General features: G+C 53.3%; 1 protein-coding gene across 8 annotated transcripts in view; it reads left to right on the top strand.

Annotated features, from left to right (window-relative positions):
* Nucleotides 1-24,941, top strand: part of GRB10 (growth factor receptor bound protein 10) — a 186,854-nt gene that overhangs the window by 57,332 nt on the left and 104,581 nt on the right. For 3 of the 8 annotated variants that reach the window (XM_060632134.3, XM_060632136.3, XM_060632135.3), the window contains exon 3: nucleotides 2,945-3,013. The exons of 3 other annotated variants lie outside the window; for them this stretch is intronic. In XM_060632134.3, coding sequence (XP_060488117.1) covers nucleotides 2,963-3,013 — 51 coding nt within the window. In that variant the 5' untranslated portion in view covers nucleotides 2,945-2,962. Of the gene's footprint in view, nucleotides 1-2,944; nucleotides 3,067-24,941 lie in introns of those variants that run through there. 2 more of the 8 variants (XM_060632141.3, XM_078442608.2) reach the window with 2 other exon arrangements.

Genomic DNA, 24,941 nt, shown 5'->3' with positions numbered 1-24,941 from the left:
TGGGGGCCACACTAACACCTCATTTTAAGCTAATCACATCTTTAAAGACCTCCACCTTCAAATACAGCCACGTTGTGGGTCCTGGGCATTAGGGCTTCAACTTTTGAATTGTGGGGAGGACACGCTTCAGCCCATGACTGGGTCTTACCTTCGAATTTTTTGCTATCTTTCTTTTTAGGTTTATTTGTTTTGAGAGAGGTAGAGACAGCGTGAGTGGGGGAGGGACAAAGAGAGAGAGGGAGAGAGAATCCCAAGCAGGCTCCATACTGTCAGTGCAGAACCCCACACGGGGCTCGAACACACGAAACCGCGAGATCACGACCTGAGCCAAAACCAAGAGTTGGGTGCTCAACTGACTGAACTGCCCGGGCGCCCCGATTTTGTTGCTATTTTGGTTGACGGAATGAATGTCCTTACTTTTATGCCCCACTAGAGTCTTTCAGGATTCCCCTGGGAAGCTTTTGTGAGTCTTCCTTTCTGAATTCTGAAAAACTCAGACTGTCTGGTCAGAGAATCTTCACTCTGCCCCAGATGCGTGAGAGGTGCGGGGTCGAGATCGGCTGGGGAAGGTGGTGTTCCCTTCTCAGCCAGGCTCTGTTCTCTGCATCCCGAGTTTTGCGCCGAACTGCAGACTGTTCAACCTTTTTGCCACTCTGTTTGATGCGTTCTCCCTGGGGTCTGTTGTCCACGTTCCTGGGATTTTGCGTCCATGGACTGTACTGTCTACAGCATTGATTCTGATTTGACTGCCCCCAGCCTCCAGTTTATCTTGTCCCGGGCAGTTCCTGCCTGTCCTGTTTCTTCCGTTCTCCTTTTTTCTTTCATTGAGAGAAATGAGCCATTGACTAAATAGTCTTTATTTTTCTTGTAGTAAAATGACTTCAGGGAAGTGGGACCTTCCATGCTCTGAGTATAGGAGCAGAAAAAGTTTTTAAATTTATTTGTTTATTTTGAGAGAGAGGGAGAGAGAGAATCCTTAGCAGACTCTGCGTTGTCAGCACAGAGCCCAACGTGGAGCTCAGTCTCATGAGCCGTGAGATCATGACCTGAGCTGAAGTTGAGTCAGTTGCTTAACCAACTGAACCCCCCAGGCGCCCCCAGAAAGTGTTTTTTTAAGCTCGGTGTCCTTGCTGCCTCGTTGTAGGGATTCTTGTTAGTGTTCATTGTTCGTGCTCCTCCGAAAGGCAGCCTCAGAGGAGACCCTGTGTTCTAGAATAGCAGGACACCTGCCTGTGCCTGGGCCTCGTCTGGGGACACCGTAGGAGAGGTGGGTAGTCCTGTTGGAGGCGGCTCCTGGACATGGTGGGGTGGCCGTCCTAGAGCTGCTGTGTTTTCTTCCTGCTCTAAAGGGGTTGACAGTGATGACCACCAGTGCCCTCTTTGTGAAACTGGCTTGGATCCAGATGCCAGAAGCCCAGTGGACACTGACTGAGCGAGCCATCTTGGAGCAGTGCTGATTGGCGAGAGGCAGTCTGAGGGGGCTTCCTGGAGGAGGTGATCCCTGAGCTCAATCCTACAGGGCATAGGAAGGTAGCTGGTGGTGGAGCAGGGAAAGACAGCCACAAATGCAGAGGCTCGAGAAAAGCCTCTCATGGCCAGGGATTATGAATTGTTCAGCAGGGCTGGGCCGAAGAAGGGCCGATGGTCCAGGAGCCTCTGGGACCGATTATGATGGAGAGCGTTCATTGCTGCCATTCCTGAAAATGTTCTCAGCGTCCGATGATTTCCACATGAGAAGACATTGTCCCTGGTTCCTCCCTGTTCCCGGAATCCACCCCCTGCTCTCTGATTACTGCTGAGCTTTAGAAGGAAGGATCTCGGAGAAGCTCGCTTCATGGAAGTTTGGCCTTGGTTTTTTTGTGTTCAGAGGCAAATGGGTGACCCGTCCGAGTCCCGGCCAAGCTGCTGGTTGCCCCTAACCTCCCCGCCCCACCCGTCCTCTGCGTCACAGGGGAGGGAGATTCACTGTCTGCTTTGTATGCATCAGGCATGTGGTTTGTGCCGCAGCAGATTAAAAACGAAAATGACAGGGTCTGTGTTTCGTGCTTATTGGGATCTCACTGTAGGAGCCAATGTGCTTTTAAGAAGAAAAAAAATTTTTTTTAAGTTTATGTATTTCGAGAGAGAGAGAGAGAACACGAGCTGGGGAGGAGCAGAGAGAGAGGGAGAGAGAGAATCCCAAGCAGGCTCTGTGCTGTCAGTGTGGAGCCTGATGCGGGGCTCGATCCCACGAACTGCGAGATCGTGACCTGAGCCGAAATTAAGGGTCGGGTGCTTAACTGACTGAGCCACCCAGGCGCCCCCACGATGGGCTTTTGAATACAGCTCATGTTACTTGCAGCTCACACAGAAGCGAGGAGAGGCTTAATGTGCGTTCAGAAGTCCATTTCTGTGAATGTCATTGTCAGAGATTGTAGTCACAGAACCGTGCCTCCAGGGAGAGTGTGACACCAGTGGGGGCGTCAGATGCCCGTAACAGTGGTTTGATCTCGGCTGCGGCCGGAGAGTCAGCATACACACGGGCGGTACCCGGGAGACCCTGACCACACACAGCTTCCTCGGTGCTTGATTGGAATGAGGCTCAATCCATATTCCCCAAAGGAAGATCAGGTTTTCAGGGTGTTAATATCTGTAATGACCAAAGGAGCCCGGCGGTCCCTGGGAGCCTCCGTGGGGGGCTGGCGCCCCCCCGCACCCCTCTGAGGGCCCCCGCGCCCCATGGATCCTGTGACCGTGCGGACGGCCTTCCCAGGGTTCCGTAGCCGGTGCCAGTCTCTGTGTGAGAAGAAAAGCGGGGACCCCTTGAGCAGACCTCCCGCCTGAGTGTCTGATCGCACGAGGGTGTCCAGGGGCCACCGGCTCGGATGTGTCGCCCTGGAACGCGCTGCGAGCAGTGACCGTGGTGTCCCGTCTGGCTGCTTCTCACGGTCTGTCTCTGTTGCAGGTGCTGAAGAAGGAGCCCATGGCTTTAGCCGGCTGCCCGGATTCCTTCTTGCACCATCCGTACCACCAGGTATGGGGGAGCGTGGATGTCGCATGCCAGCAGGCGGAGCTGGCACCCGTGTGGTCAGTAACCACGACGGGTCACCAGGGGGGATGTCTGCACTGGGGTCACCGGCGTGTTCTGGAAGATCTTACCACGTGTCCTCCTCGGCCACGGCTTCCGGGTTCCAAAGGGTCGTCACTGTGGCGCAGTCTTGCCTCTGATGTGTGGGAAGAGGTGTTTGGGATAAAGCAGGCGCCACGTGGTCGTCTGCTGGGCCCCAAACCTCCAGATGGCCCATTCGAGTGGCGGCTGCGGGGATGTTCAGCCAGAGAGACCTGAGCATCTGGGGCACCATGCGGGGAGAGGAAGGTGTCCTGGCCTGGGTGCAGCTTGTGCTTTGGGGGTGGAAGCCTCCCCCTCCCCCCCCCCCCCCCAACTGGGTCCTTTTTCCCTCCACCTGGAAGCATCAGGTGGGGGTTTGTGGAGGACAAGTTCATATCTGCTCCTCTGGTTTCCCGGGCTCTTCCTGGGCTGCTCGGTGAATTTCCTGTTAATTTCCTTCATCTTCACAACCATGTTTTCTTTCTTTTTTTTTTTTTTTTTTTGAAAGTTTATGTATTTATTTTGGGAGAGACAGAGCATGAGCAGGGGAGGGGCGGGGGAGGGGATAGAGAGAATCCCAAACAGGCCCCACGCCGTCAGCGACGTGAGTGTCAGCCCGACGTAAGGCTCGATCCCACAACCCTGGGATCAACCCTGGGATGGAGCCACCCGGGTGCCCCCACCTTCTGAACCATGGTTTTGTTTGAGCTTTTACTTTGCAGGGTGGAGGGCTGCCCTTGAAGGAATGAACCCTGGTTCTTGGGACTTGACAGATGATGCCTGGTTCATCCTTACCGGTCCTTTAGCATGTCAAGCACCTGTAGCCTCTCTCTCTCTCTCTCTCTCTCTCTCTCTCTCTCTCTCTCTGTCTCTCTTGGCCTCCAGCTCTCCAGCATGGCTTCCTGATTTTGAGGCCCTTCGTATGCTCTACCCTTGACCGGAGTTCTGCACTTCTCTGAACTTGTGTTTCCTTCCCTTGGTCTGTCGAGTCACTTTTTAGCGACCGTGATGAAAATTTGCTTATTCATCGGCTGCAGAGAGCTTTCTTTTTAATTAAAAAAAAAAAAAAAATTTTTTTTTTAATGTTTATTTCTTTTTGAGAGAGAGAGACAGAGTAGGAGCAGGGGAGGGGCAGAGAGAAAGGGAGACGCAGAATCTGAAGCAGGCTCCAGGCTCCAAGCTGTCAGCACAGAGCTCGATGTGGGGCTTGAACCCACGGACCGTGAGATCATGGCCTGAGCCGAAGTCAGACGCTTAACTGACTGAGCCACCCAGGCGCCCCTGATCTTTTGTTGTTGTTGTTGTTTTGGTATCAAAGTGAAGTGAACCTTCCAAGAAAGGCTGAATGTTAGGAATACCATTCGTGGTAGCCACTGAATTTGGGACGAGGCCAGAACGAGTTACAAGCTGGAAAAGAGGGCCAGCGCCTAGTAGAAGTGGGAAGGGTGTTCTGCTTAAGCCATGGTTGCTTGCTTATTCCTAAAAGAGGCCTTGGGGCTCCTGGGTGGCTCAGTCAGTTAAAGGTCAGACTCTTGATTTCGGCTGAGGTCATGGTCTCACGGTTTGTGAGTTCGAGCCCCACACTGGGCTCTGTGCTGCCGGTGCAGAGCCTACTTGGGATTCTCTCTCTCTCTCTCTCTCTCTCTCTCTCTCTCTCCCCCTCCCCCCATCTTTCTCTGTCCCCGCCCCCCGCCAAATAAATAAATAAACTTAAACAAGAGGCTTCACCCTGTTGGTTAAAGCTCCATGCTGCATTCATGGGTCATAGGTCCAATCCTCCCGTGGCCCCTTAGCTGTGGCCAGTTGTCTGGGTGCAGATTGTACCCATCATCTGGCCTGCCGCCTTGCACTTCACACCATTGCTTCCAAATGGAAAAGATCAGTGCGCTACGTGGAAAACTGTCCCTGAGGGAGTCCGTCTGAAAGTTGGTGGAGAGGTGTCCTCTCCAGCTGGTTACAGAGCGGACCTGATGGAGGGAAGGGTGATGGCACAAAGACCCTCTTGCCTCCCTCCGCCCCCCTCCTTCCGTTTTCAGTCTTCTGTGGGTCTCACAGAGACAGCAGAAGCACCCAGGAAAGGTCATGCGTTTCTCCACAGACGCACTAGCTGTTTGTCATTGCCGCCCCCGATGCCCAAGGCAGTTCTGCATAAGCCAGAAAGCTGTGGAGGGGGTGTGGGGGGCAACCCCAGTGAAACTCTGTCACCCCTCGGTGAAATGCTCAGTCGTGCCTTTTGGTGGCATTTGACGGCACGGTCCTCCGCTCGTAAAAATGCGGCAGCCGGACTTGGCAGTTGGCATCCACTGTTCCTGGAAAATCAGATGACTGTTGCAGAATTTCTCAGAAAATGGCATGATTTACAGTGAGTTCCAGTCTTGAGCAATCTGCAATTATGGCAATTTAGAGGAATCTCCCAAGTCTTCATGGAGAAGAATTTCTTAAGATCTTTAGCATACTATCGGATTTCTGACTCGAGTTGTTCCTTATGTGCTGGGGCTCGGATTAGATAACGGGCTTCGGTCAGTGAGTGGCCGAGATGTAGAGTTTTTTTACGGACCCAGAAGCACCCAAATTAGTGTGTGCATTCAGTTATCATGCTTTCTGGTGGAATAGAGAACAAACAGCTTCACTTTTAAGACTTAGAGTTTTCCTTTAAAATCTGATATTGTCGTTGTTCGGTGACCTTTGTGGGGGGGGTGGATCTTGTAACACTCCTGTGCCTCAGTTTCCCTGCTGGCCCAAAAGGGTTAATGGTGTCCAGGTCGTGTGGGGATTGGAGCAAGGGCATGGAAATTGCCCAGCACGGGGGTGACCACGTCTGGGACACCCGGCCCAAGATAGTTACCTTTAATTCCTTGGTCACTGTGCCAGCCAGACACAGTGTCTGAGCTAGGGGGGTAGGTGGCTTTGCACGAGGCAGGCAAGTTCCCTAGGCTTATGAGTCTTAGTTGGGAAGGCGGACACGGGACAGCTGGCAGATAAGATGATTGTGAACGATGACAATGATTCTGAGGCAGATAAAATAGGCTGGTGGGGGAGAAAGGAGGTCAAGGAGGCCTCCCTGGAGGAAGCGCCCAGAGCCGTGGGTGGTGCCCAGACAGGACTGGGCAGAAGGATGCAGGGAGGAAAATCCTGGCCTGGGGAGGTGGGGGAGGTTAGACTTTGGCCACGTAGGAACAGGGCGTCTGGGGGGGAGGGGGTTATAAATAGACGCCTGCAGCCCATGGTCTGCAATTTTATAATTCCCAAAGCTCGGGGCACCTGGGTGGCTCAGTTGGTTAAGCGTCCGACGTCGGCTTAGGTCGTGGTCTCACAGTGTGTGAGTTCGAGCCCCGTGTCGGGCTGTGTGCTGACAGCTCAGAGCCTGGAACCTGTTTCAGATTCTGTGTCTCCCTCTCTCTCTGCCCTTCCCTCGCTCACTCTCTGTCTCTGTTTCTCTCAAAAATAAATACACATGAAAAAAATAAATAAACATGAAAAAATAATTAAAAAGTGAAACCCCCAAAGCTCTAAACTGAGAAGTATTGTCATTTCTCACGTCACAGGAGAATTCGATTCGACTTGTTCAGAGCTATGGACTGTAGGTGCATAATGGTTACGTTCTTAGGCCACCCTGGACCCTGCCTTATCTTTCTCCATTCCATTAAAATCTTTTTTAAAGTTTTTTAGAGAGAGAGAACGATTGTGAGTGGGGGAGGGGCTGAGAGAGATGAGAGGGAGAATCTTTTTTTTTAATTTTTTTTTAATGTTTTTGATTTATTCTTGAGAGGGAGAGAGAGAGAGAGACAGAGCATGAGCAAGGGAGGGGCACAGTGAGAGAGGGACACGGAATCTGAAGCAGACTCCAGGCTCTGAGCTGTCAGCACAGACCTGAGTCTAAATTAAGAGTCTGACACTTGAGCCACCCAGGAGCCCCTCGAATCCAAAAATTTCTGAATTCCCACCTACTTCTAGCCCCCAGGGTTTTGAGGAAGGGATTATGCACCTATTTCAAGGTGCATTTTATCTATTCACTATAAACAAAAGCAGCGTTTATTATCCTTATGAAGAATGCTGGAAGTAGGCAGTGTGATGGCTTCAGGTGAAATGCGTGAACAGAGTGTTGAGCTGTGCTGTGGCACCGAAATGCTTGAGTGTAAACGTGATACAGGTGATCAGGCTTATGCTTGAACTTCCAAATATTTATTCTGAGTATTTTAGCTTTATTTCTGTAATTGTCATTCTTGACTTCTGAGTTGCTCGTGTTCGAAGTCAGACGTCTGGGAAAGCGTCCTTGTGATCCTGTCGCGCAGAGACACCTGCTGGGGTGGAGGTCAGAGCCCCGAGCCTGCTGGTGGCTCCTTCTCCGCCACCGTCTGCCTGCTGGGTCGTTTCCTACATCCTGTCCCAGCCCCCGGTGGTTGCTGCGAGTTGCTCCTCTGGCTTCATTTCAGTTCCGTGGCGCTGAGCCTTCCGGAACCTTCTCTTCCGGCGCGGGAGCTGGCAGACGACGGCCGTGGGCCAGTCCTGCCCCCCTGCCTGCTTTTATAAATGAAGTGTTACGGGAACACGGCTACGCTCATTTGTTGACATCTCGTCAGTGGCCGCTCTCAGGCTCCCCAGCAGAGTTGAGTAGCGTCTGGCCCTTCACCGGAGACGTTTGCCAACTCCTGTTGAAGGACGGACGGGGGCTCCCCGTGGGGCCTCCTGTGTCCGCTGGCTCGTCCGCTCGTGGTTGGGGCCGCAGGGACGAGACTCAGAGCCCGCGGATGGCGCTTTGCTGCTTGCCGAGCACAGCCAGCTGTGGATTTTCTGCTGGGTCCGCGGACATCTGGGAACACCAGACCCCTCCATCTGCTGGCAGTGTCTGGAGGGGCCGGGGGATGACCTCATCCCTGTAGTCTCGATTTGGGATCCGTCCCTAGAAGTGAATTCCATTCCCAAAGTCCGTCGCTTGTTTTTTATTTTTAATTTTTTTTAACCGGAGAGGGATTCTGTAGCCTCTTCATTTTTAAAAAAAAATAGTTATTTTTGAGAGAGAGAGGGAGAGAGAGAAAGCACAAACTGGGGAGGGGCAGAGAAAGCACAATAATCCCATCAGTCACTTGAGCCCAAGCAGGCTTCACACAGTCAGCGCTGAGGCCCGCCTGGGGCTCGAGCTCATGAACATTGAGATCGCAACCCGAGCCAAAGTTGGATGCTTAACTGACTGAGCCACCCAGACGCCCCTTCTTCTGTTTTAATCTTACACAAAAGGACGTTTTATTGGACTCTGTGTTCTCCAAGAAATTTGTGGCTGGTACCTTCTCCTCACTGTGGCTCTTACACATCCCTTAAGTTGTCCCATCCCTTATCTTTATTTCATGATAGTGTCCCAGCAGGTGGGACGCTTACCTATAAGTGGTTTTGCAAATTATTTAAAGTTTTGATTCTGGGGGCATCTGGGTGGCTCAGTTGGTTAAGTGTCTGACTCTTCACTTCGTCTCAGTTCTTGATCTCATGGTTCATGAGTTGAAGCCCCGAGTTGGGCTCTGTGCTGACATCGAGGAACCCACTTGGGACTGACTCTCTCTCTCTCTCTCTCCCCCCTCTTCCCCCACTTGTATTTGCACGCTCATGTTCTCCCTCTCTCTCTCTCTCTCTCAAAATAAATAAATAAACTTTAAAAAAAAGAGTGTACGTTTCTTCCCTAGACATGAAATTTTTAAGTGCTTTTGCGATATGTGTGTAAATTTGATTATGGTCTTTTCAAGTCTTTGAAGCGATTGCAGGATAGTCACTTAAAAAATAGGGGCGCCTGGGTGGCTCAGTCGGTTAAGCGTCTGACTTCAGCTCAGATCACGATCTCGCGGTCCGGGAGTTCGAGCCCTGCGTCGGACTCTGGGCTGATGGCTCAGAGCCTGGAGCTTGCTTCCGATTCTGTGTCTCCCTCTCTCTGCCCCTCCCCCGTTCATGCTCTGTCTCTCTCTGTCTCAAAAATAAATAAACGTTAAAAAAAAATTAAAAAAAAAAAAATAGACCGGCATTTGGTTTGGAAACCCATTTGCTTTCTGATCTGGCAAACTGCACTGAGCTGGTTTAGTTTATTGGAACTGTACTTAGTCAACGACATGTTGGTAAATAGCACGCGTGTTTATACTTTTCCTAACTTTCGGATCCATTGAAAACCCTTTCCTTTAAACGCTGGGAGCAGCTGTGACCAATTTGGTCCCAGGTGGAGCATGGCTGGGGGTTGGGGTCCCCGGAGGCCAGCACTGTCTGCGCAGATCCCAGCCGTGGGGTGACAGGTGCGAAACCAGCCGGGTGGGTCTGTGTCAACAGTGTGCTTCGTGGGCACCAGTGGGGACCCGCGTCATTTCCTGACAGGTCACGTGAATGGTCTACAGCCCAGAGCTGGGGACTTGACAGATGGCAGTATACCGGGGGGGGGGTCGGGGGGGGGGGGTCGGGGTCGCGGTCGCGGGGAAAAGACTCAGCACTTGGGTGCACTTGTTTTGGGTTCTTCCATTGAACCGCCCACCAGCCCTGTGAGGTACGACCTTCGTGACACCGATTTTAAAGATGGGAAAACCGAGTCGCTGGCAGCGTGCTGGCCCTCGTCCAGGGACTTGACTTGGATGTTACCTGTCACGACGTCCCCTTTCCAGATGACAGTAGCATCAAGGCAAAGAGGCCATTACTCTCTGCTGAGTAACGGAGGCTTGTTTTTCTTAACGTTTTGTAGCTACCGGAGTGTATTCATGCCCGAGACCCACGAGGGAAGGTATTTTCAGGGCAACTTGGGTTTAGTTCTCGGAGCCTCTGTGATGAAACGTTCAGTGTGTACCCTGGGATTTTGCATTTATGTCTTTGATCCTAAAATGCCCTGAGATAAGGGGTCAACTTAATGACCGCTTTCCAGTCAAAATGAAGAGAAAGATGACCAAGTATGATCCTTAAATGTGGATCAACTGGAAGATGTGTGTGTTTTAAAACGTCAAAATGAGAGAATGTCTGGAAACCAGTGAAATGCTATAAATAAGTAAATAAACATAAATAAAAATTTCTGAAGTATATATATATATATATATATTTTAAATTTCTAATTATATTTGTAATTAAAAAAATTTTTTACTGTTTATATTTGGGACGAGCATGAGTGGGGCAGGGGCAGGGAGAGAGGGAGACACAGAATCCAAAGCAGGCTCGAGGCTCCGAGCTGTCAGTGCAGAGCCCGACATGCGCCCAAACTCACCGACTGCAAGATCATGACCTGAGCCGGAGTCGGACGCTTAACCGACTGAGCCACCCAGGTGCCCCTAGTTTTTTAAAGTTTTCTTATTTATTTTGAGAGAGAGAGAGAGAGAGAGAGAGAAAATGAGAGGGTAAGGGGCAGAGAGAGAGGGAGACAGAGGACCCAAAGCAAGTGGGCCCTGTGTCGACAGCACAGAGCCTGATGCAGGGCTTGAACTCACCAACCGTGAGATCGTGACCTGAGCCAAAGTGGGACGCTCAACCGACTGAGCCCCCCATGCGCCCCTACAAGTATATATTTTTTGATTGGAGAGAGAGACAGGCTTGTTCTACTCTGAATGCTGATTTTTTGCCTACGCATCTTCTTTTCAAATAAGGTCATCCCCTTAGGTGTGGGCTTGACGTCTTCGATTTCTTCTGGATAGTTTGAGGGAAATGACAGCTCTACAATAATTCTAAAAAACAGCTGTATTTATTGAGTGCTTTCCACGTGCTGTTTTTATCGTGTGCTCCTGTCACACAGCGTGTGCCTCGACGGTCGCGGTGGGGCCGTGGGCCCAAGTCCTTCTCCACTCTGCCTTCCTGCTCCTGGGCACTGTCTTTGGTTCCTGCCTGCAGGCTGATTGAGTGATGGAGAGCCAGGGGTGCTTAATTCATGTCCTGTCCAGCAAGGTCCAGAGCCACGGTGGAACAGAGGCCAGTGAATTTGCCTCCTTCCAAGAAACACCTGTCTAGGGCCAGACCCCAGTATCCCGCTTCTGTTTTCCTCCTCCTCCTCGCCATGGTGATTCAGTCCCCCCCAGAAATCCGTGTTCTTTCGACTCTCCATCCTGCGGAGACTGAACTTCCCAGATCAGCGTTCTGATTAGCCTCTGCCTCTGGGTCATTATGGAATCACGTCTAGAAGGTACGTGTTTGCTCGCGTTGGCTGCCTCTTGAGCTGTAAAGGCTCAGTGTTTGTCATGTACCCGTCAAGGCCACAGTGTAGCCCACTGGTGTGTGCTGTTGGGTCGGCGGTGTGAACTGAGAGCCAGCTGGGCAGGGAGGCAGCGGACACGACTTCTTGAGAAATGTCATGGGTGCTTGGAGCCGGAAAGGGGCCTGGCGTGCACCTGGGTGATGCGCACGGGTCAGCTGCTTCCCTTGTAAGCACCCCATCTTGCCCTTGAGTGTTTGAAGTTCTGTGTCCTATATCAGGACCCATACACCCCTCAGCTTCTTTTTTTTAACGTTTATTTATTTTTGAGAGAGAGAGAGAAAGAGCGTGGGCAGGGGAGGGGCAGAGAGAGAGGGAGACGCAGAATCCCAAGCAGGCTCCAGGCTCCGAGCTGTCAGCACAGAGCCCGACGCGGGGCTCAAACTCACGAACCGCGAGATCATGACCTGAGCCGAAGTTGGACGCTTAACCAACTGAGCCACCCAGGCGCCCCCAGAATTCTTCCTTTTTAATACAGCATGTGGAATAGTGAAAACATGAGCTTTTAAACCTGTTTAATTTCCTATTTAAGTGTTTGTTCTTTCGGGTAGGTTTAAATCATTCCTGCATGATACTTAGTTCACGCTGAATTTCAGAGTAGCGTGCGTGGATCCCTTTATTGTTACAAGGGATTTTTCCCTCCCCGGGCAAAGTGTCCTCTGCTCCCTGTGCCTCATTTGGCAAGTGGGGGTAGACAGGGCCCGCTCCCCTGCTCCCCTGCAAAGAGGGGCCACAGACTGTTGGTTGAGTCTTTTAAAGATTCTTAACTTTTGGGGCACCTGGGCGGCTCAGTCGGTTAAGCGTTAGACTCTTGGTTTCGGCTCAGGTCCTGATCCCAGGGTTTGTGAGATTGAGCCCTGCATCAGGCTCTGCGCTGACAGCATGGAGCCTGCTGTGGATCCTCTGTCCTCCTCTCTCTGCCCCTTCCCCCCTCGGGTGTGCTCTCTCTCTCAAAATGAATGAACTTAAATAAAAATGATTACTAATTTTTTACTAATTAGGAAGACACCAAAAAAAAAAAGTGTTTAAAGTTGCTGTTAATTGAAGGTTAGCATTATTCTCAGCCTCTGCAGACTTTTCCTGTAATTGATGTTTAAGGAAAAGATAAACACTTGGCTGATGTTTTAGCCTCTCTGCTTACTGAACTCGCTGTCATTGTGCGTGGGGTTGGTTAGGTTTTCTGGAAAAGTGCTAGGAAACCTGGTGTGGCATTTTCTGCAGGTGGATTCCCCGCCTGTGCCTGCAGCTCGCTCTGGCTGCCGTGGTTCCGCAGAAACTTTTCAGCCCCGCCGTGGCACTGGCTGGGGGACAGGAGGGAGAAGGGGGTCTCCCCCAGCTCTTTCTAGGTGCGTGGGAGCCTGCTTACAATGCGGGGACTGGAATTTGATCACTTGGCAGTGGGGCTTAAAAAAATAGAAAATAAACCATAAAGGGAGCATAAACTTCTAGGAAAAACAAGACCTTTTCGTTATTGGTAGAAAATCCCAACGTGGGTCAGAAATGCAAGAAGCTGAGGGGCGCCTGGGTGGCTCAGTCGGTTAAGCGTCCGACTTCGGCTCAGGTCATGAACTTGGGGTTTGTGAGTTCGATCCCTCCATCGGGCTCTGTGCTGACGGCTCGGAGCCTGGAGCCTGCTTCTGATTCTGTGTCTCCCTCTGTCTCTGTTCCTCCCCTGCTCACACTCTGTCTCTGTATCTCTCTCAAAAATAAATAAAGATTAAAGAAAAAAAAAAAAGGAATAGAAGAAGCTGGGTCAGATGTTTGTTTCACAGGGAAGCTGGCTGGCCTGTGGCATACTTGTCCGGATTTGTCACGATCAAGGTGAAGACATTGAAGTCGCCTTACACAGGCTGCCGCGTCTGTCTGGACTGAGGACCTTGCCGTTGCCAGCAGGGGCCTTGTTCCTCCCCCTCCCTTTTCAGTGAGACCACCCCTCCTGTTTTGTTTCAGTCGCACCTTCCTCCCCCCACTTACCCTGCTCTGTGCGTTCCTTGTATTCTACGGCGCCGTCCTCTTAAATTATAAATTAGTATGTTGCCTGGTATGATAGTCATGTACTATCTGTATTGTCCAGGTAACATATAAGGCAGAGAGGGCAGGATCTGTCCTTTAAGGGCTCATGTGCTGGCCATAGAATGGGTGTTCGGTAGACGATTGTTGAACAGGTGACTCTCTCTGCAGATTGGCTGTATTTGTCTGTTCCTTAGGTGACCAAGTGGTCAGGTGTCAGATTCTCCGAAGCCTTGTGGTCAGGTAGGCCCAGAACTCTGCCGTGCTGGTTAAGATTTTCTAGTCTTGAGGAGGATAAAGGTGTCGATTGGTAATCACAGACGTCGTTTCGTTGTTCTGAAAAGCTTTCTCGTACTGAGATTCCTGCTTTCACGACTTCCCCCGCTGATGGCCAGCGCGGGTGTGGTAGGTCTTAGGCTCCCAGTGACCTGGGGGTTAACGCCCGCAGGAAATCCTCCTCATGAGCAAATTCGTTTGGAGTAAAGTGAGGTCTCTGTTCTTAGATCTCTGGTCTTCTGAGACGGAAATGCCAGGTGTGGGGTGAGGATCGAGGGTGCAGACGCACAAATCCCTGGGCTAGACGCCGTTCCCTGTGGTGGCGCGGGATTCGCTCCACCTTCGGCCTGTGCTGCTCGGTGTGGGATCCGGACACCAGGATCACCTCGGAGCTACTGTCCGAGCGAGGACTTCGGGGTGAGACGGGGGCACCCGAGGCTAGGACACTGCAGTGGCCGTACGAGAAGTGAGTCGAAGTCTATTTAGAAGGCCAAGTTATCAGGATGTGGTAACCAGTCTGGAATGTGAAGCAGGAAGAGTTTGTGGCTGACTCTTCGTCTGGCTCGGGCACCTGCCTGAGGGGTGGCTGGCCGGCGGTCACTGAAGTATTTCTGGGGACCAGTGGCATGCCAGCATTTCAGAATACAGAAGTTTCAATATAATTATGTACCTTCCCATTGCACAAACTCTCCTCTCCTCTGTCCATCCATCACCCTCCTGGCCAGCCAGGTGTCCAGCCTTTGAGTGGGCACAGACTGCCCTCTTCCCGGACGCTGTGGTCACCTGGCGAACACCATTGCAGGAGCCTGTCCCGTCTGGTAGCCTGGCACTTGGCCTGCTGGGCTGTGACATTTGTGCAGGTGACCTGGGCGTCTGCGTCTCTCTGGGCTCCCTAGGGCCTGAGGCTGCCTGGCAGTGGGAGGGGTCTGTGCTGGGGCGGCCTGGGCTGGACCTGCTATGTTTCCAGAAACATCTTTTAGAGCCCGTTTGGAACAGGGTCATGTGATGGCGCTGTCGGGACCTCGGTGTTTTCTTTCACGGCTCTCCTCAGGACTGGTGCCAGGGGCAGGCTTATGGAGTCTGTGTATCGGTTCTATTTTATTTTATGTTATGTTATTTTATTTTATGTTATTTTATTTTATGTTATTTTATTTTATGTTATTTTATTTATTTATTTATTTATTTATTTATTTATTTTTTAATGTTTATTAATTTTTGAGTGCACGAGAGAAAACATAAGTAGGGGAGGGGCAGAGAGAGAATCCCAGGCAGGCCCCACACTGGATTCACACAAGGCCCAAATCCCTGAACCGTGAACTCATGACCTGAGCCGAAATCAAGTCGGACGCTTACCCCACTGAGCCACCCCGGTGCCCTCCGTGTATTGGGATTTTACATGGATCTGGGTATCTGGCAGGCCAGGAACCCAGCTTTAGACAGGGAGACGTCGGGTACAGGTGCCAACAAGCAGCTTCGTGAAACCTGTCGCGGGTCCACTGACACGGGAAGATAGTCTCTCTGGAGACTATCTGATAACGCGCAGGGATCATGACCTCGCAGGGGGCCTTTGGGGGAAGAAACGTTTTGTGGAAAAGGCCGGGCTGTCGCAACATCTGTAGACTATCTGTGGCCGCGCTCGTTCCGAATTTGTGACGCCTGTATTTCCACACGCATGCATGTGCGCGCACACACGTACACGCTCGGCCCCGTCTTCTCCTGAGCGTAAGGCCTTCACTCATAGGGCTGGGAACCGCACCTTCTGTGACGGAGGCTGGCTGGCCCCGCATCCTTGCTGTCACTCACTGGGCCTTCTTACTCGCAGCTGCTTTCCAGGTATGCAGGGGTGAGTTCAACTCCCCACGCTGTCCCCGACCCCTCCTGAGCTGTAACGGAGTGGGGTGTCTTCTCGTTGGGGTCTGTGTTGGGATTTTGTGTACCTCGCCTGACTCGATCTCCTCCAGCAGGCCCTCTGAAGTGGGTGCTGTTACCCAGGTTTGCCTGTGGGGACCCTGAGGCCCGGAGACTTCCGTTGACTTATCTTGCTCGGCTCAGATGGCTGGAAGTGGAAGGGTCCGGGTCCTGCTTTGCTCTGTCTGGTCCCAAACCTGCGTCCCCTCCCCGCCGCCCACATGGGGCTAGATTTGGCTGAGTTCTGCCCTTGCGTTTCCTCCGGGTGCTTCATTCTGGACAGTTCTTGTGTCTTCATGGGGGCTCTCCTGCCCCAGGTCTCCCAGACCACTGCCCTCGGGCATCAGTTGAGAGAGAGCACCCCGGGCCCCCCTCAGAGCTCATCCCTGGGGAGGAGGACGTCCTATCCTGGGCTGGGGGTGGGGGGGTGTTCATCTCTGGAGGTTGGATTTGGTCTCTGTCAGGATGGCAGTTGCTGTCCCTCTGGAAACACAGAGCATATCTCTCTGGACTGTTTGACTGTCCCTCCTGTCCGGTGTCGTCTTAGACCTCCTCGGTCTGTGTCTCTCGGTTGACATCTTCTATGGTGACGGGCCCATCTTTCTCTTCACACCTTCTGGTTTTGAATTGGGTGTCAGACGTGGTGAACCGTACGTGGCTGAGGGCTGGTTTTTTTGTTTTTGTGTTGCTTTAAACTTTACTCATTTTATTTTATTTTTTAGAGAGAGAGCATGCATGTGAGTGGGGGAGGGGCAGAGGGTGGGGGAGAGAGTCTTAAGCGGGCTCCGCGCCAGCGCAGAGCCTGACGTGGGGCTCGATCCAACGACCCCAGGGATCATGACCTGAGCAGAAATCAAGAGTCACTCAACTGAACTGAGCCACCCAGGTGCCCCTGTGTTGAGTTAAATATGGGGGGGGGGGGGGGGGATATCTTTTTTTTTTTTTTTAAATGTTTATTTTTGAGAGAGAGAGAGAAAGCACAAGCAGGGCAGGGGCAGAGAGAGAGAGGGAGACGCAGAATCCAAAACAGGCTCCAGGCTCCGAGCTGTCGGCCCAGAGCCTGATGCGGGGCTTGAACCCATGAAGTGCGAAATCTTGACCTGAGCCGAAGTCAAAGGCTTTAACCGACTGAGCCCCCCAGGCGCCCCCTTCTGGCTGCTCCTTTCTGGTGGTTCTTTCCCTGGCCTGACAGTTTCCTGGCACGCGTGCGCTAGCCAATACTCGGCTGACACCTTGCCCGGTGCCCCGTGCAGGTCCCTGTGGCTTCCCTGAACCCTGCGTTCTGTCTCCTAGAAGGACCCCGAGTGTGGTATGGGGCCCCCTTCCTGGTGCTGTGGATGGGGAGCTCTCCGGGCAGCGAGTGGGGCACTGGTCGGGCTGATCTCGTTTGTCTGTCTCTGTCAGGGATACGATCCCGTGCCGCCTGTCGTCCAACGTGCATGAAAACTCTTTTCAGTGTTTTAGTTATTTAAGGAGAGAGGGTCCCTTCCGTCCTGATACTCCCGTCTTGACAGGTGGCATGTTTTAACCCTGGTTCTGGGACTAGGTTAGGCTCACCGCGTTGTTAGGGAGTGTGCAGAACCAGCTTAGGAGCCGAAGAGAAATAATAGAGATCGTGGGGTCCAAAGACCTCCCTTTCTAGATGAGGAAACAGGTGCAGAGAGTGAGTTTATTTGCACGGAAGCTTAGAGTTTGTCACAGGGGTGATTTATAAACATTTGGCTCACATCACAGCGAGGGTTTTCATTCACAGAGGATGTGATGAACCGCTTTTTGTGACCCATGCGGGGGTTGGGAGCCCGCAGTCCTCCCCGGCCTCAGGGAAGGGCTGACCGCATCTCTTGTAGTGGCCGCCAGCAGCTCCCGGGGTCCTGGGGGTCATTCGCTCTTTCTTGGCCACTTGCTTTGCACAAAGCCCTGTGGGAGATATGCCTCAAGGGAGCGGCACCCCGACTTGACAGCCATGCCCTTCAGCATGCTTCTGGAAGCTTCTTTCTGCCCTTCCCTGCTCTCGAATCTGCCCCCTGAAGAGTGTCACACCAGGTTGAGGTGCGGCGTGGGGACCCAGGCAGGAGCTCTTTGCCAGCCTCAGCTTACCTCATCCTGCCTCCAGATTCATGGCCCCGGGCTGCCGTTCACCCCTGGCCCTCTGCCCCAGGCTTGGCCAGAGGGCTGTAGAAATGAGGAAGGGCCACCAAGGATTACATCATATTAAACCCTGGGGCTTTTTCCTGGTCAACCAGGACAAATGAAAGCCCTTTCCAGTTTTGAAATTCAGCATTAAAGAGTTCGAGGAAGAGGATGTCTCTTCTCCTTCTGCTAACTGGGGGCACGCGGTGTGGTTGGGCCGTGCACCCGCTATGTGGGGATAGCGCCGACCCCATTGATTGTTGCGACAGCGCGGCACGGGGTTCGCCGCCTGAGGTTCGAGTGTAGATGTTGCAGGGGCCGGTGTGGCCAAGAGCAAGCGGGAAGCTTTGAGACAAAGAAGTCGGGGCGCTTGTCCGCAGGGGTTTTGTGCGCCCCGTCAGGGATGCCTCAGGATTGTGATCCACGTTTCAGACGAGGTAGCTCAAGCCTTGAGACGCTGAGGGATGGTTGCCACGACCAGGTCACCAGGACTTGGAACCAGATCACCTCCGTGTCCAAGCTGTGCTGGCTTAGGGCACCGCACCGCCTTTTGTTAGCACCTGTGCTCTGTCCTTTGGTTGACGTCTGTATGCAGCTGGGGGACTTCCTTCCCTTTGCCTCCAGGAGGGGTTCCGCTCTTACGTGGCCTCTTGGCCTGGTCCCTTGAACCTCAGCACACAGTCAGTCTGTGCATGCGCAGGGGAGGGGCGGGGACAGCAGGTGGGACACCTGGAATGATGCCTCTCTTCCAGAACTTGGAGTCCTGGCTGGCCAGGGCTCGCTGGGGCAGAGTCAGAACCTATTTGATTCCACTGGGAAGTCTGTGGTTTCACTGTCGGATTGTTCTCATTCCCCGTGTTGCGTTTTGCCCGATCCCCGGGAAGCACTGTGAGGGCTGAGATTGGCAGCCTTATTAATTAGCAGCTCGGTGATTTCCGTATCGTCTCACTTCCCAGACTGCTAAGTCACCGTGGACCTTGAAGACAGTTCAGGTGCCCCTAGCAAATTCACCCTATTTTAGTACGTGCAGATGTTTTGGTCTCTGTTCATTATCCTTTTCACAAGGGAGGGGGGTGGGTCCCAGAGGACAAACCGCGTGTGTAGCAGAAAGCGGGGTATCCTCAGGGGATCTGCCTTGGCGAGCAGCCAGGCCTCCATTAAGTCATCTTGTGGTAATGCCTCCGTGGTAATGCCACCACGGAGGCCACCATGATAATGCCTCCTTTCTGAGGGTGGTTGGGGATAGAGGAGGACAAAAGGGCATGCCAGGGGCCTGGTGCAGAGATGCTTTAATGAATAGGGAGGCCTTCAGGACTTCCTGTTTGTTGTTGTTGTTGTTGTTTTTAATGTTTATTATTTCTGAGAGAGAGAGAGACAGAGGGTGAGTGGGGGAGGGGCAGAGAGAGAGGGAGACACAGAATCGGAAGCAGGCTCCAGGCTCCGAGCTGTCAGCACAGAGCCCGACGTGCGGCTCGAACTCACGGAGTGTGAGATCATGACCTGAGCCGAAGTCGGACGCTCAACCGACCGAGCCCCCCAGGCGCCCCTGTCCTTCCTGTTTCGTATCACACGCAGAACCTACGTTTGCTCTTCTGTGTTAAGTAATATATGGGCAGCCACGCAGCACCGGGTGACCCGGTCATTGGGCAAGTGCCCATCGACTCTGACTCATTGGCTCCCCCACCGGGAGCCCCCCGGTGGGAGGGGTGCCCGGCGCCTGGGCAGACGGCGTGTGTGGGTGGGAACCAGTGACTCCCGCCGGGGAGGGGCGTGCTCCCTTCCCAGAGAGCCTGGGAAAACCTGCGTGGCCTTCATCTTCCTCCCATTGACCTTCTCTAGAGTCCCAGAGATCCCCTTGGGTGACTGAAATAGCCATTAAAAAGCTGATAACAGCGTTGTGGTTTGGGCAGGGGCCCCTGTTGTTCTAAAGTCGGTAAGTGAATGACTTTGGAAAACCATCAGCCTTCACGAAAGCAAGAGTGGGCGGGAGAATTAGGGGCACAGGAAACATGGGGCTGTGGCCACGGTGGAGTGTTTCTGCCATCATGCTTCTTACCAGTTGGAATGACGCCCCCTGAGACGTTTGCCTTCTTCTCTGAGCCACAGTCACTGTATCGGCTGGAACTCACCCCCCTTTCACTAGAGCTCCTGAGACACAGAACCCCCCCCTTGTGAAATCATGGGGGCCCCAACCTCTGACCTCCAGGCCCGCGCCCCCGGTGTGATAGCTGTCCCCCTGTCCCTGGGCCCACCTACCTCCCATCTCCTTCCTGCCGCACAGCCTGGGCCTGCTTACTGGCCACTTACAGCTAGTTCTCAATTGTGCTCCGTGCGTCCCCCGGTCGGCACGTCCAGAATTAAAGTCCCGGATGCGGGTAGAAGGCCTCGCACACGGGAAGAGGGGATTTGTCCTTTGGGGGCTGCCGAGGAGGCCGGTGGGGTTCTGGATCAGGGCTGAGTCGGGGGCAGAAGCCCCGTGAGCCCTGCGGGTTTAGGGACTTGGTGGGGCCCACTTCTTCCTGGAAGCTATTCCCGTTCTCTTCACAAACGGCTGAGTGAGCGAGTCCACAGCCCGGGGATCCCGTTGCCTGTGCACTTGGGGTCTCCTGCCGGGGACACGGTATCAGAAGCTGCTCTGCCGTCGGTGGGACCCGCTGCAGGAAGAGAAAACTCCAAGGGAGTCGGACCCACGTGACCTGAACGCGCGCCATCTAGTCACCTACGTACCTCGGGTTCACCGTGCCGTCAGCTGTGCACAGGTGGCCCTTCTCGCGGTTCTCACGCTACAGGTGGTGATGAAGGAGGTGAAGACGGGGGTCTTGGAGGCAGAGCAGGTGGAGGCGACGGAGGAGGTCGGGGGAGACGGAGGTGAGGGAGGTGGCCGTAACAGCCGGATGAGTCGTGGTGTCCGTGAAAACAGCCACTAGGAACTTAACCGTGACGCTTCACATGCACGATCACCCTGAATGTTCCAAACCCTGACACGGTGAGCTCTAGTGGTCTTCCCCAGGCTACTCAACTACTGATTTCTAGAAACCCTAGAGCCAGCGTTCTTAGCCAATGAGGCGGGCTGCCTCACTGAGGTGGGCATGCCAGATCAAAAGACGGGAAGAAAATTGAGGCGGCAAAGGGAATTTGGGGGAAGCCGTGCATTCGGATCGACAGGCTCTGGGCACAAGGTTTGTTTGTAGGGTGATGGAAGCGTTCTAAATTTAGATGGTGGTGATAAGCATACGAGTGCTGTAATTACACTGACATTCGTGGGATGGCACACAGATGCGCAGATTACATTTATGTTCGTGTAACTTCTATCCCAGTAAAGCTGCTTAAAAAAAAGTAAATAAAAAAGGGACGCCTGGCTGGCTCAGTCGGTTGAGCGTCCGACATGGGCTCAGGTCGTGATCTCGCAGTCTGTGAGTTCGAGCCCCGCGTCGGGCTCTTGTGCTGACAGCTCCGAGCCCGGGGCCCGTCGCAGATTCTGTGTCTCCCTCTCTCTCTCTGCCTTCCTCTGCTCACTCTCTGTCTCTTTCTCAAGTATAAATAAACATTAAAAAAAAGGAAAGAAAGGCAATTCGTCCGCTACTTTCGCTTTATGACGTCAAGGATCAGGACACTTAGAGCTAATTGTGTAGAAGGAAGTGTCTCAATATGGTGTTTATGGGGCAGTCTGTCTGTTTAGGTCTGTGGTGCTTGGGCGCAGTGAAGTTCTCATGGAAATCGGATGGTTCTCTAAATAGTGGCCTTGTCGCTGCCACGCTTGGTGTCCTCTTTTGGAGACGAGGTTTTGTTTCTCTGATGAGTGTAGATCCAGGTATGTGTGTGGTTGAGTCAGCAGCTTGCATCAGTACCATATAAATAGGAAGCATTACTCTCACTACACAGGAGGGCTGGCATGGTGAGTAATTACTGAAAAATTAGTCCGTTTTCATGAAAATTGGTGATCGTCTGTAGCTGGAGGGAGGCCCAGTGTGAAATCTTGACCGCCCCTAACTGTGTCCGTCTGGAAGTTATAGAGTGACGTGTGCAGCTGACCCTGTGGGCATTGGATGCGGGGAATTTACAGTAGACTGTAAGCGCGTTCCCTTCTAGAATTGAATTCCGATTTGTCTTACACCTTTACCTGTGTTTTGTATCAAGTGACAAGACCCAGGGTGACTGTGTTTCACATACCGAGCTTCAGAAGCACTGGCTTGTTGCATGTGACAGGGACCCATGACCTCACCAGCCGGTGGGCTGCAGTGGGTGGGGAGGGGGCCGCCTGGTGGGACAAGGCCCTAGCGGTGGCATTTGCCAGGGCAGCGCAGGGCAGGGTGTGGGAGGGCCGGGAGAGCCCCTCTGGCTTGGCTTTCACTGCATTTTCAGGCCGGCCTCCCTGGACAGCCCCTTCCCCTTGCCCACGCTGTTCTCATGCATTGTTGTTTGTTTCCGGGTTTGGTGTCCCTGTGACATTTATTTTTATTTTTATTTTTATTTTTTAAGTTTATTTATTTTTTTTTTGAGAGAGAGAGAGAGAGAAAGAGAGAGGGAGAATCCCAAGCAGGCTCTGTGCTGCCAGTGAAAAGCCTGACATAGGACTTGAACTCACGAACAGTGAGATCATGACCTGAGCAGAAGCCAAGAGTGGGATGCTTAACCGACTGAGCCCCCCAGGTGCCCCTGGTGTACCTGTAGCATTTGAAATCTTTCTGCATTAGGATTTCAGCTCATGGGTTTTGATGGAGCATCCTCACTGGGTGAAGACATTTCGAATCCCCTCGTTCCGTACCAGGTGGTGTTAATGTTGGGTTATCTTAGAGTAATTAAGGGCACCTTCTGTGCCTTCATTCAGGTCCTTGAAAAGATTGTACATTGCGTGGGGCCAAGGACACAGCCCTGACACCCACTGGAGACAGAGACGTCTCTTACAGACATCTTGTCCCAGCTGTTTAGTATTTGTGTCGGTGCCTGCTGTTCACGGACACCTGGAACCTTTCCTTGCTGGACAAGTCCTTGGTTTACATCGCCTGAATTTATTCCCCCCAGCCAATGTTTGAAGCCTCCAGTCTGCCCCAAGGAAGTACACAGTTGCACAAAGTCTCACACTGACAGGTGGGAGACTGGGATTTGACCCCGGAGTCTGGCCTTCAGCAGTACGCTCCCATTTGTTACCCGGCAGATACCGCGCTGACCGTTACACTCACGTGTTCTCTGAGGCACGCGTGCGTTGGTCCTGTATTTTTATTCAGATAAGGAACTGCTCAAACCGCCCAGTCTCTGTCTCGAGAGCAGTGTTCCTCTTGTGCGTTCGGCAGCCAGTGTGGGCGCCGATTTATTTGAAGTCCCGCTTGTCACAGGATGCGGGGGCAGCTGACGTGTGTGGAGTCAGGCCCTGTGTGTGCCCAGGCCGTGCTGTGATGCGTCTCACGGAAAGTGTGTCCTGCCAGGCTCATGCGGGTGGGGACGTGCCCTGGTGACAGTGCTCCGTGATATTCCTTCCACCCTGGCCTTCACCCTCACTGCCTCCCCGGGGGGGCAGAGGCGTCCCTGCCCCAGATCTGGGGTCGTCAGGGACAAGGGGCACGCGCTGGTCAGCTCGCCCTCCTACTTCCCACTTTGAATTAAAGAGTGCAGCAGGACGAGGGGTATGGGGCCATTTTCATCTGGGCTGTCAGAGAAGGCGCCTGAAGGAAGCAGCTTCTCAGGCCTTGAGGATGAGTGGATGGTGTGTGTGGAGGACAAGGCGGAGAACATTCCAGATAGTGAAGAATCCCCGGGCAGAGCAGGATGGGGAGGCATGCCTGCTGTGAACTGTGCCTTTGAGCTGGAGGGAAGCCAGGCCAGGAAGGTGGCCCCTGGAATATTCCGTGTAAGCAAACCACCTGAGGTAAGGAGCTCAGACTCAGCCCCACCTTTGAAATGAGGGCCTTGCGGGCCCATGGGCCTGGGAGTTTGCATTCTGCCTGGAGAGGCTCATGCGCTACTCTGGGGTGGGGTCTGACCCCATGGACAGCCAGGCCTACCAGGCTCAGACCCTGGCTCGAGGCACCCTTTACATATAACCTTTAAAACCTTGGGTTCTTGGGGTGCCTGGGTGGCTCAGTCGGTTAAGCGACCGACTTCGGCTCAGGTCATGATCTCACCATCCGTGAGTTTAAGCCCTGCGTCGGGCTCTGTGCTGACCACTTAGAGCCTAGAGCCTGCTTCGGATCGTGTGTCTCCCTCTCTCTGGCCCCCGCCCCCCATCTCTGTCTCTCAAAAATGAATAAATGTTGAAAAAAATAAATAGATAAAATGAAACATCAGTGCTCCATTGGCAGAGAGAGGTAGGTTAAGCACCTGCCTGTGTGCAGCGGGCATGTGCCCAATGAGAGAGGAAGAGTATCTCAGGGAGGGCCTGGAGGGGTTCGGAGAAGCCAGCCTGGGGCCAGCAAGAGGCCTGGAGGAGCGAGGAGGGGGGGCGGGCGCATTCCTGCAACTCCCAGAAGTATGGCTCACGAAGGAACTTTCTAGAAGACAGCACAGTCCAGCTGGACGATCCATGCCTCATCCCATCCTCCGCCTCCCCGTGCCCCATCGGCACGTCCCACGGGGGCTCCAGGACCGGCATGCCGGCTGCGGCTGACCTTGCAGGCTCATACCCCCGGCCCTCCCAGCTCGGAACAAAATCACTCAGCACAGCTTTACGCTGCAGGAGGCCATTCTCCTTCCTATTCACGGAGGCAGTGTGTCTGCCCCGCTCCACAGGACGCCCGTTTCCAACTCTGGAAAGTGTTTCTACAGCCACGCGGGTCTGGGGGGCAGTCCAGCCCCAGACAGTGAAGTGACCTGCTCGGCCACTGAAGGGGCTTCGGTTCACTGTCCCGGGTTCCCACCTTCCCCAGAGGCGTAGATGGCCCAGTGACGAAGGGCTCGGGTTTGAAGAAGCCGTAGCTGCTAGCAGCCACCTTCGGAGAAGAATCCTGGACTTTCCCTCCAGGCCCCGGGCCTCCTGCCAAGGAGGAAGCTCTGTAGGATCGGCCCCTGACCCTCCGGGGAGGCTGGCTAATCTGGAACGGGAAACCCACCCGGACAAACAGAAAAACGGAGCCCTGGGAGACCCAGCCGCACAGTGACAGGCTTGTTACTCCTGGCCGGGTTTTCATCACCCTGAGCCTGGCCGGGGGCCACTGTTTGCCTTTGAAGAGCGGAGGGACGTTTGCGCCTTGACCTTCCGGAGCCATGGGGTGGGGGCGGTTAGCCTCTCCCTGCTGGCCGTATTTTACAAACGCTACCGTCTCTCATACTGTTCCATCTGCTTTCGCTTCCCAGGATAACAGGACTCTTGACTGAAGCGTCTATCTGTTCAGTTTTTACAAGGACGGT

This window comes from Panthera onca, chromosome A2, assembly GCF_046562875.1.
Source record: "Panthera onca isolate mPanOnc1 chromosome A2, mPanOnc1 haplotype 2, whole genome shotgun sequence".
In the NCBI taxonomy this organism is placed as follows: domain Eukaryota; kingdom Metazoa; phylum Chordata; class Mammalia; order Carnivora; family Felidae; genus Panthera; species Panthera onca.
Note: the sequence above shows the minus strand (reverse complement) of the source record. Positions and strands in the feature narration are given on the sequence as shown.